At 51.2% G+C, this 12,130-nt stretch overlaps 2 protein-coding genes across 2 annotated transcripts; one reads left to right on the top strand and one right to left on the bottom strand.

Moving 5' to 3' along the window:
- Window positions 1-2,385: 2,385 nt before the first annotated feature.
- Window positions 2,386-4,436, bottom strand: UCRPA7_8811 (putative high-affinity glucose transporter protein; the record flags this gene model as incomplete). The annotated part of the gene is made up of 4 exons (XM_007921321.1): window positions 2,386-3,126; window positions 3,181-3,989; window positions 4,102-4,170; window positions 4,331-4,436. The coding sequence occupies 4 exons, from the start codon at window positions 4,434-4,436 to the stop codon at window positions 2,386-2,388; spliced, it is 1,725 nt and encodes a 574-aa protein (XP_007919512.1).
- Window positions 4,437-9,069: 4,633 nt separating this feature from the next.
- UCRPA7_8812 (putative bifunctional polynucleotide phosphatase kinase protein) lies at window positions 9,070-10,680 on the top strand (the record flags this gene model as incomplete). Its single annotated transcript, XM_007921322.1, has 5 exons — window positions 9,070-9,291; window positions 9,354-9,469; window positions 9,534-10,264; window positions 10,318-10,460; window positions 10,513-10,680. 5 exons carry the CDS (start codon window positions 9,070-9,072, stop codon window positions 10,678-10,680), a joined length of 1,380 nt encoding a protein of 459 aa, XP_007919513.1.
- Window positions 10,681-12,130: the final 1,450 nt, after the last annotated feature.

A 12,130-nucleotide genomic window follows, 5' to 3' on the forward strand; every position in this document is an offset into this window, starting at 1 on the left:
ATGTGTGCCAATGGTGGTTAGCATCTTGTCAGCCACTCAGCCCCCTTGCTGCCGAACATCTCGTCTGCCCGGGCACCCACCGACGACGACATGGCTCCCGACAGTCGAAACACGTGGCGCTAAGGGGTCGGCGGCAGGCGGCAGACGTGTCTGGCCCTGCGACACACTGTCTCCGGCATGCTCAGCCCACCTGACGTCGGCGGCTTCTAGAAGAGAGGCTATGGAAGAAAGGGAGGTTACCTGCGGCGGAAGTCCGTGCTTGTCACACACCGTTCAAACGTCCTGTGATGGTTGAGGACAGCGTACCTCACGATAATCACGACAGGGTCAGGTTTGTCAACGGCGGCGCAGTCAAGGCATGCATATAGATGCGCTGGAATGCGCAGGTAGTGTCTCCTTCGGCTAGGCACAGGAGGCACGGTTAGAGACAGCCGCAGTTCAAGTTGCTTCTAGCCCAGCCAAACAAAACGACATAGAATATGATACTACTTAGGTATCTATCGAAGTTAATCGTTTGCCGGTCTAAATCAGTGAACGGACTCCCGGAGTTGCATACCGGATTTCGGGCAAGGAGACTTTTGCTCTTGCTTGAAAGTCACGTTTACTGGGATGTTAAACAGAACATGTAGGAATCTGACCGGCTCTGGACTGCAAGGATCCACGAACATTAAGTAGAATTCTATGAACCAAAGATTAATCCCTGGGCGGAGTATAATCACAAGCGATCCGCAGCCGTCGACGCCATCTAATCTCGAGTGGAGCCTCATGATCGCGAGGAATTACTTGGAATCCTCCTGCGTAGTAACTCAAATGGGGCATTACGATGTTTCTTACAGTGCGAACAGGAAATACAGGCGCTTCGGCAGGACCTAGAAACCTTATGAATTCGTCATTGGCGTAGCCCGGGGGCAGCAGGGACATTCCGCTGTGCACATGAAACACAAGAAACTTTCGAGGATCCTCTTCAGTGTCCGCAAAGAAGTCGTTGAAAATGGAGGTAATGCAGAGTCCTGGATGCTGGATATTGTCAGGTTGTAACCATGCATGCGTGAATAGTTTTGCGTCCATTGATGGTATCACAATGTAGTTGAACTTCTTCAAGAAAGACGCCAAGGCCCATGAGATATCTGGCACGGGTGTATTGGGCCTTCGAGTGTTGTTGTTTACGCGGGCAAGATGCCAACCGCAGAGAAACACCATGTCCTGGGAATTCCGGCTCCAGTCGATGTCGACTCCTATCAAACCCAGCTCGCCAACGATGGGTCTGATCTCTGGTGGCACAACATAGTTTGGACCGACTCCGTTTCCTACTGGGTTGTCCTCTCGCAGCTGGGCGCTGTTGATGCATTCGTACCTGAGATATCTCGCGCCCGGCACCCATGTAAGGTTGATCACGATTCGGCGTCCTTTAATGATAATTCTCTCTGGCCTTGGACCTCCGGTATTAGGAATCCACGCATCATGAGCTGGTGGTAGTGAAGGCGAGGCGCGCGGTGCTTCTTCTTCTAAGGTTTCGGCATCTGGAGACACTCTGGGAGGCATAGTGATAACTCCAATCTTTATTCAAGACCTTACCCCTGTCATGTCAAGGCACGAGGCATCAAGCGGCATAGTCAAGAGACTAGAACCGGCTTTTATATCAGCCTCGCCACTCGGACCTCCAACCTCTTTGAACACATCTCATGATTTGGCATGTGTCACTCCTTCGAGGGAGGAGTCAGACGCGCCGCTATTCTTTTAAGATTCGATTTACGACCTCCTAAATGACTCGTTGCTTTGTTTGACGGATGAAAAAGTTTAGTGTACCAAGTCCTCTTCAGTTGGATTCGTCAAATGTTAGACGTCTACCGAGTCCTGGCATAGACCCAAATGCTCATGTGCTCGTGCAGTTATCTATTTCATAGATGAAGCTGGCCAGAGTTGACACGAAAAAGGAGGCAGGCAATTAGGCAGTATGAATAAACAATTGTGTTGTATCGTTTTCATCTGAACAGAGCAAAATGACTTGGTAAGTCGCATCAGCATAACGACCTATGTCGTGTCCGTAGACGCTACGGAGACATTATTTGCACATCATGTTACTTTGCTTTCTCCGAATGACTTCGGTTTTATAAGAGTAGCATCCATGCGAATTTTGGCATTTCCTACGAAACACACGAAGAAGGTGGCGAAACATAATTATCAACGCTCAAATTAGATGAGTTTACTTCAATCAAATTGACATGGGTATAATTTAACTAAGGCTATCCATAATTCTACTTCATATTAACGGCTTTTGGGAAAAGCCAATATTGGAAGTGGATGTCCAATATGTGGAGCAGGATTATTCACCAACACCAGCTGGCGAACCATATATCTTCCACCACTTCATAGCAATCCTTTGGTTTAGACCTGGGTCTCCGGCTTGTTGTCGTGGTGCTCGAAACCCCCCAGCTTCTCCTCGGAGCTGATCTCATTGCGCTCGGCGCGAATAATGCTGCGGTCGTTGTGTGTCTTCCAGGCCGGGGTTCCGATGTACTTGATGGCTCCTGGCTTCGTGTCATCGAAGATCTCATCTACAATTTCGAGGGGCTTGTTGGCGGTCTCTGGGAACATGAAGAATACGTGCCAGAACATGGCGAAGCAGAAGACGGCGAAAATGAGGTAGGTTTTCCAGGTAATGTTGGCGAAGGCGGGAGGGACGAAGTAGGCCAGGGCAAAGTTGAAGGCCCAGTTACCAGATGTGGACAGAGCGACAGCCTTGCCACGGAGGCGCAGGGGGTACAGCTCTGGAGGATAGGTCCACGAGACGGGCCCCCAAGTTGGGGCGTAGGATGCGACGAACAGGTAAGTGGAGGCAATGATGGCCTTCGCCGGTGGGCCGGTGATGCTCATGGACTCGGACTCGGACTGGAACTGGCCCTCGTATGGCGGCACAGAGTAGACGGCAAAAAGGCCGGCATTGACGCAGAGCCAGAGGCACATAAGGAACGCGCCAACCAGGAGAGTTGGGCGACGGCCCCATCTGTCGAGCCAGAGCAGGGCGGGAACTGTCATGACGACGTTGATGACGAATTGAATACCCGAGGGAAGCAGGACATCGTCGCCGAGACCTGCCATCGTGAAGACATAGGTAATGTAGTACATCTAGAAGCAAATCAGTACTGCTGTTGACTGTGCGAAATTAGTATGGGAACATACCATGACGTTCATGCCAGTTAGCTGGGACCAGATTTGGGTGAAAAGACCGATGGAAGTACGGTTGATCATGTTGGGACGTAGAAGCTCCAGATAGGTGACATCGCTGTTGGCACGTTCAAACTCGACGACTTCACGGATCTCTGCGAGCTCGCGGGCAACAAATGGCGAGTTGGGGTCGCCGCGACCATGGACGAGGGTAAGCACGCTGTGAGCGGCCTCCCAGCGGTCCTTTTTCGCCAGCCATCGAGGAGACTCAGGGAGGAAGAGAAGACCTAGGAACAAGAGAGCGGCGGGGATCATCTGGAGGCCCCACGGCAGACGGAAGGCGGTATCGCCGTTGAGAAACGAAGAGCCGTAGCAGATAAAGAACATGATGAGAATGCCCCAGGTAATGGCCCATTGTTGCAGACTAACAACTCGGCCACGCTTTGAAGGGGGAGACACCTCAGAGATGTAGACGGGGACCTGAGCAGAGCAGATACCGACGCTGAAGCCGTTGATAATACGGCCAACGACAAGCATGGGGATGTTGACTGAGGCACAGGTGATGATGGAGCCAACGATCCAAATAATGGAGCCGATCTGGATGGAGGTCTTGCGGCCGAGAATGTCGGAGAGGAAACCGCTGACCAGAGCTCCGAGCCACGAGCCACCAGGCATGGCAGCAGTGATGCCACCCTGGACATCGTCTCTGGGACCTAGGCATTTGCCATTTTTATCTATACCACGCTGGTTGAACTGGCACAGGTACGGCTGGGTTGAGATAATGGCACTCATGGACGAGATATCAAAGCCAAAGAGACCGCCGCCTGGACGAGCGCAAGTTAGCCATGTTGTATGCACATGCGCACTGGGTCATCATGAAGACCAAGGTGGGAATGCGCGACATATCGTACGCAACGGAGAGAAAGGACTACTTACCAATGACAGCGACGGCGGCAATGAAGTAGATGTTGCCGACTTTAGGGAAGTGCATATTGGGCGCAACCTCTAGGAAGAGGGTATCAATGGTATGTATTCAAGGTGACGAGACACCAGTAGGGTGAAAGGGCAACGGAGAGACACAGGAAGGCTCCCGAGGGACATGGAGGGGGACATCCATGATATTAATACTTACCACGAGAACGGGAGACGGTCAAGGTTTACAAACCCTTTGGCCCTGGTTTCCTGGTGACCTGGGGATCGACCCTCGGCCCCGACTTCCGCTGAAGAGCCACCTGCGTGATGGCCATGGATCCATGGATCCATGGCTCCATCTCCGTCACGGTGGTCATGGTGGGGTGGAAAGGGGAAGGCGCGGAGGATACGTACTGCGTGGTTCTTACTGCCTGACCTCGAGCTGACCTGATTGACAGTCACGTCTTGTTAGTTAGGTCCGAGAAAGTACCGTTAGCCGTAGAGTAGCCAACGGGCGGTTTGTGAAGTGTAACTCCACCTTCCATGTATCTTTTCACATCTAGCTCTCGCTACCTGGACATATCCCTACTCAAGACTAAGCTACTGCTGGCTTCGCAACTTGTTTCCTCAACCCAATTCAGACCAAGTCCGATTGAGCGGGCGACTCTTTCTTACAGGTACTTCGCAATTGACGTGACATGGGGAGCTTGTTTGGTTTGAAGAGAACAAGAGTCTCTAGTGGGGCGGGCACATGCTCTCTGTCTTTCCCTGTCCGATGTTATGCGAGCAGGGAATAAGATCGTTTAGACCAGGGCTTGACGAATGGTGGCTGCGGGAATGGCGTCAATGGCAACCTGCAAGGTGCGGGCGGCGTCGGCACTCCACAACCGGGCTTCTCTTATGTACGCGTAGACTCTTGGTCTCTTGTTATTGCCCTTACGATCTGTCCGTTTTCACCACACCAGTGACGACGCTACATCAAAGTCTCAAATAGATAGATCTACTACTGGCATATTGTTGAAGCTGACCTGTATCCACGAAATTAATTAGGGACAGCAGTGGTAAAAGGATGGTAAGCGACCTTCACCATGAAGCTCGCTCTAAGGACAGGGGCATGTACATGTGCATCTATACACACAATTACGCATCAGGCCGCTTGCTGATGGGATACGAAACGTGACGGTCATCTGCTTTGCAAAAGTGCATTAATAAGTCAGGCGTGCAGATTCCAGACACTAGAAGCTGGAGAACACTTCAAGGAAGGCAACTTGCCCCATGGAGAGCACCAGGGAGCAGGATTCAACTCTTCGCTCCACAAAGCCGCCGAGCCAATCGCCCCCGGACTGGACATGACGATGCCGATCCTCGCTGTGGGGTGCCACGGTTCGATGGACTTTTGCACGCCGTTCTGAAGCTTGGCTCCCAAGTCTGAAGGCCGTTCTGCATAGCTTGGCAGTGGAATTGGCATTGACACCATCCCACCTTTGACAGTGACACGCTTTCTGATGCTATTTTCTTGATGGCCACCAACGATTCGGAGGACAGAGCCATGATTGACTGGTGCGGCGAGATCGTCTCCTGTGGAGCACTCTGGCTCTCCCGTAGCATGACTTACACGAGGGTCTCTCAGGGTCTCCATGCCATTTTCCGTGTGCATTCCTCCGTTCCGGAGCCGTCGCCAACGTGCAGCGGACATCTACCTACCTACAATGTCTATGTATTTTTTGGCTGGGATCACACATTATACCCCAAGCTCCCCCCAGTCCTTTCTTCACCTGCCGCAAGCTTTCATGATCATCCATCAATGCTGGCGCGTGAGTATTTCGGATTTAAAGAAGATTACGTCCCAATCTTGGGTCGCAATGAACTCTGGGGACATGCCCTTTCAAGCCAGTTTGTGCCACAGTTCTACGTGCGGCAAGTCACTGCGCGGCTTACTCCGCATAACAAATTGATGTGAGCATCCCACCCAGGTTGTATACTGTAGATGAGGGAGCCAACCAGAGAATCACGCAGCCCTCCAGGATCTGCAAACAAAGGCGGACTGCCCAGATTCCACTTTCCCTTCTAGAGCACCTCGTGGCACGTCGAGTGTTGCACCTGCTGATCTGACTCGCTGTCAAGCCAGTCAAATTGCATTGTGTTTCCATGTACTGTACGTAGGATTCTACTCTATCTGGGCAGACTGGCCATTGTTGTCCGTTGGTTGTTCTGTGCTGAAGTTGAATCATCAATCAACCGTCCAAATGCTCCCCAGAGGCTCTGTCTCGGCGCACCCGATCAAACCCACCAACAAGCAGTCAAGACCAGCGTCCCCCAGCTCATCTGTCAGTGGCGTCCGGTAGTGCCCTTCGAATCATTTAGAGAAAATCGCCCGACTGGCTTCTTCTGGCTAATCTAGAGGCTGCTATGCAGTAAGTTGCGCTTGGATGACGGCAGCCAAGTTGTACACTGTAATGCCTCCCATGCATTAGAGCAGACTACGATGGACTATACGTGCGTTGATGAGCAGTGATGTGTGACATCATGGCGCCACCAGTAGTCTTCGACAGGCTTTGAACGGCATGGGGCTGACAACCAGACCAGAAACGCCAAACCCAGGGCTGTTCGCTAACGGACCGAATACAAGGCACGACTTTTGAAGACGGCAACCTTCCCCCAGTTGGCCCCGCGCCCCGCCCCGGATTCCCTACTCAGTACGGTGTAGCAGAATCGAATGGGTTTGATTGACGCTAAATGACTCGAGAAGCCTAATCGAAGGACGCCGAACCGCAACTGGTTGAAGCACCGGCGCGTTGTCTGGAGATTGCCCCGTCCGCTGAGGGAGCGAACCAACGTTGCACCGGTGCCCAATTTGCCCGAGACGTAACCATTGATCGCATCTCATTGCGAAAAAAACAAGACAACATGGCCTCGGCACAAGGTGGCCCGACAAGGACTAGTCTGCTATAGCCCAGGACATCAACACACATGATGCAGGACAAGACTGCAACTGACAGCTGCGAGTGAGCCGTTGGCAGAGCCAAGAAGCCAAGACGGCAGGCTTGTGCTCTTATGCACTACCGGCATGGTTTGCAGGATTGAAGTCTTCGAGACTGCACTTCACCTGCTGCCGTTGATGATACTCTAACGATACTCAATGTGAGCCTTTGAGGTTCAAAAGGTGCCTTTATGATGGTTTTTTGACGACTGGCTCAAGTCATGCGAGCCTTTTCACTTTTCGCATCGTACAGTATGGTACAGTTCAGTACCTGTACATGTGTCTGTATCTAGATCTTACTGCTACTCTCCCGTGAACCAACCAAAATAGTTAAAGTGACAGGAGAAGGTTACCATTGATCTGCTCATTTTGTTCACGATCGTCTCGCACCACTCGCCTGGTAAGGCAACGGATTGGCCCATCGTCTTGCGGTCACTGCAAGCTCTGTGCCCACCATTTTGAAGGATGCCACCTGTAACTTGGAATATTGACCTATCTCAAACACCGCAATGGTTGAGCCTCTGATGCCAACTGAAGCTGATTGCGAGCACAGTTTTCTGTCGTGTCACTTTTCAAAACATCCACCTTGCGCGCGACTTTGACCATCTGGTCCAGTGACTTATTTGCGGCCAGAACGTGGAGAGATTGCTGTACCGGTACTCTCGTATGAGTCGGGCCGTCCCCAGGCGACCGCAACGGAATCTCCAGATTATGACTGAGGAAACCTCCGGGGCATTCCTCGTGGACGAGTGAATCCCCCGACACATGCCCCGGTTCCCCGGAGCCGCGAGAAGGAAGGATTGTGGGGTCTCTGTCCGGTCACGGCCAGCCCTCGGCATTGTATTACGACATAAAATCTGATCATGTTGCCTGATAACCACAGAATCGACAAAACATACGACTGAAGTGTTATTGTAGGTATGCACTGGCCTGTACGCAATTAGAACTAACTAGATTCATCACCAGAATCCTTCAAGGAGCTATAACAGCCAGCTTGAAAAAGACTACTTAGAGTATAGAAGTTCGTATCCTTGTTAACCCAGAGGCACTAGTTGCAGCTCACCCAGGAGTAAAATGTTCTAGGTGCAACCAGGCACATCATGTGATAGCTCGTTCCAAGAGAGAACCTAAAATCCTTGTATATCATGCATGCATTTTTTTCTCTGGGTTCTGGTCTGCAGTAAGCTTTTCAGTCAGGATCTTCTTAGCAGCGTCCTATTTGTGTGATCAGATTATGGGCGTATCTCGGGATCGATTCGGACTGTGCCTGTCCAGATCCCGTGTTACCCCCAATCTTTCCCTGGGTTCAATGGAGTAAAGGGAGTACGAGATCTCTCCCCGAGATTTCCCAATAGCATTTTGGGTGAGAATAGACAGTACGAGTTACTGTGGTACACTTGGCGGAGAGGGTGCCCTCTGGGTAGTCACATGACTTGGCACGCCTTTCCGTGTGTCATCCGCGTCTCGCTCCAATGGCTTTGGTGGGGTACCAGCGCGGTTCGAAACATTTGTAGACATTTCGTCGAGAAGCTTGAGAGGATACTGTACCCGACCTACCAGCCCTTCTACTTTGAATTACCTCACCTCAGCAATCGAGCGGTGCCTCAGCGAATCTATCACGGTGGATGCCTCATGGTGCCATGGCCTGCGCAACGTTGGGCTTTCACTAGGTGCAGATCTGCAATGATTGTCTCATCTTGACCAGCGCATTGCCGGCCGGTTCTCTTGCAGTCGAATACCATTAGGCAATCCGTCCTCGTCCTCCAAGTGAATAGACACAACGATCTCATGGCCCCGACACCAGTCCCCAGAAAGCGGGCGGCCGACGAGAATGACCCCTCAGTGTCGCCTCCGCCTCTGAAGCGTAAGATACAGAGCACCGTCACCAGTATGTTTTGTTCCCGCCTAGTCCGTCGAATCCAAGCAGGCTCTTCACCATGAAATCCAAACTGGTGTTGATGGCTTTCTCCCAACTACAACACTGCCTGCATTAATTCATCAGCTTGGGCCCAATGCTAACTCATAATCCGTCTCTAGAAAATGCTGTTGCCAGTTTCTTTACTCCGACCTCTCAGAAGCCCAAGGACCGCGTCGTCTGGTCTGAACGAGCACCCGACAACGACACCCCGGCCACCTTGCTGGTCGCACGATACGAGCCCGACGCAGCAAAGGAGACACAGGGCACAGAAGACACATCGGCGACAAAACGACGGCGAATAGCGGCATTTGACCTGGTACGAGCTGATCATCCTGGGCTGTTCAGCATGGTCGTGGCCAGTGCTGACCTTCTGTCCAGGACTCTACTCTGATCACCAGCGCCTCTGGCAAGAAGCATGCCGACAGCCCGACAGATTGGAAGTGGTGGGATATGTCTGTTCCAGCGAAGCTACGCTCACTCTACCACACTGATGGGTAGGTGAAACTCTTACGTGCATGCATTGTGTTAATAGGCTTTTAACCCTTCACTTATTTTCAGGTACCGAATTGTTATTCTTTCCAACCAAGGCGGCATTACGCTTCATCCTGATCGAAATGCGAAAGGTCCGAAGAAGTCGATTCAAGATCGACTGTCCTCCTTCAAGCAAAAGGTCAGCGCGGTCCTCTCTCAGCTCGACATTCCCCTTACACTCTACGCTGCAACGGGCAAGGATGGGTTTCGTAAGCCCCGTACAGGAATGTGGAAGGAGGTCTGCGAAGATTACGGACTTACGCAAGAGGATGTCGACACGAGCAAGAGCATCTTCGTTGGGGATGCTGGAGGACGAAAGGCTCAGCTCAAAGGCGCAACTGCAGTGCCTAAAGATTTCAGCTGTTCGGATAGGAATTTCGCAACCAACGTTGGGATCACTTACCAGACGCCAGAGGAGTTCTTTATGGGTGAAAAGCCACGAGATTTTACGCGGGATTTCGACCTGACTCATTACCCATTCACCGCCTCAAGTCTCACGGAGACGAATACTCCCTTGTTTGAGAAGAAGAATGACAAGGACATTGTCCTCTTCTGTGGCTCCCCTGGCGCAGGCAAAAGTACATTCTACTGGAAGTATCTGAAACCTTTGGGGTACGAGCGCGTGAACCAAGATATCTTGAAGAGGTATGTCCTGCTGATCTATCGGGTCGTCAACATCACTCAAAAGTTTTATAGCAAGGACAAGTGTTTCAGGGCGGCAGCCGATCACTTGTCAGAGGGTGATTCTGTAGCGATAGGTCTGTTATATCATATCTGCGAATGACAGTAATGCCGTCTGACTTCTGCACAGATAATACGAACGCAGACCCAGACACCCGGGCACAATGGATTGAGTTGGCGAGAAAAAACAAGGTCCCAATCAGGTGCCTGTGGTTCAAGACTCCGATCCCTATAGCAGAGCACAACGATGCCGTCCGTGCCATGAACAGACCGGTAAGTCGGGCGATTTTATTGTATCTATAAAACCAAATACTGAGTCCGACAGATGAACCCCGAGTCGAGGACTTCCCTCCCAAAGCTCGCATTCAATGGGTTCGCATCTCGCTTCAAAGAGCCGAAAGCCAAAGAGGGCTTTCAGGATGTTGTGGAGATAGATTTCAAGTTTCGAGGAACCGAAGACGAATACCAAATATGGGGACGATATTGGCTCTGATGCACCAGTATCGAGCTGAGGAGTGTTCGGTATTAAGAGCACAACGTGGCTACTTAGTCATTACGTGGCACTGTCCGGCGACAATCATGACTACGACCGAGAAGGAACCACGACCATCTTGGTCTCATTGTTTCTCGAGATACACTACGAGGCCGCAGCTTTGCGTCCATCCCAGTGAAATGATCTTACTAGTTCCGCTTGGCCTCTGACGGGCACTTGCATGCATCAGACGGTACCCGATCAGAGCTTATACCCGATTGCGCTTCGACTGGAAAGTCAATCGTGTCTACATAGGTATAGAATACCTCGAACAGTTGTCACCGATACCTGTGATTGGCTTTTATCATGCCGTAGCGAGAATTGCCGAGCACACTGAGCAAAGGACCATTTGTTGCGCTATGAACAGCAAATGTACCGCACAGCCTCATCATGATTAGTTCTTATCCTTCTGGATATGGGTCCGAAGGATGGATTTCGTGATCTAGTCGTGTCAGACTCGTTCGCCTCAGCTCAGATGACTCTCCAGTCACTTTTGTGCCAGTACCCACGGAAGCATCAATATAACCCCTGGAATCAGTTGCTGAATTTGCAAACATTCAAACGATGCTATGAGCCGTGAATTCTTCACTGCTGACTTACATGTAGTATCTCGTCAATATATCGAGAGTAGAAGAAACCTACTGCGACCATACTTCGATCCATGAACAATGCTTTGCCATCTGGCTGGTAGGAAATGTATCGCATGGGTTAGTCTCTCATAACCCCACGAGACTTGCCATTAGCGCACGGCATCCTGTTCGTCTTGTGAAGTGCGAATTCTCCATTATTGAGTTGATCGGTTTACCCCTAATTTTTACAGACCTTCAAATATGAGGTACAGTGTCGAAAGACTACAGTCATCCATGAACCACGGCATCCTTTCATTCAATTTACGATAACGCAAGACTGAACAAAGATTCGAGTCCGCTCTTCGTGCTACAACCGGTCTTATGTTCCACAATGCCGGACTGGATCCCGGATTAGAAGCCGATGCCGCCCGATTACCGCCCCCGGTCGGACTATCAATGAACGACCGACTACCGGACCCGACCCGTATATAGCGGTATACAACACGGCCATTTGGAAGTGTGCCGGTAATCATGTCAGGGAGTTGCGGTCCTGTAGATAAGAAAAACTTGGAAGAATGAGACGGCTTGGCAGCGCAGGTGGTGCCTTCCCGTCGGCGATTCCCTCCGTTGCCCCTTCGAACCGACCCGAAGCAGGAGTGTAGCCGCCGTTTGGCTCTCTTTATGTCCTTCTCTTTGACCTACTGATCAATGTTTTCACATTAGCAACATCATCATCTTGTTTTCAGCATTGTTAGGCTTTTGCTGCTTCGAGCCCCCAATGCACCAGGACATTTAGAAGGACAGCAGCTCACCTCCCTGTCATTGTTAAACATATCTAGAAA

This window comes from Phaeoacremonium minimum (assembly GCF_000392275.1).
Source record: "Phaeoacremonium minimum UCRPA7 unplaced genomic scaffold PA7_03_scaffold_610, whole genome shotgun sequence".
NCBI classification, from domain to species: domain Eukaryota; kingdom Fungi; phylum Ascomycota; class Sordariomycetes; order Togniniales; family Togniniaceae; genus Phaeoacremonium; species Phaeoacremonium minimum.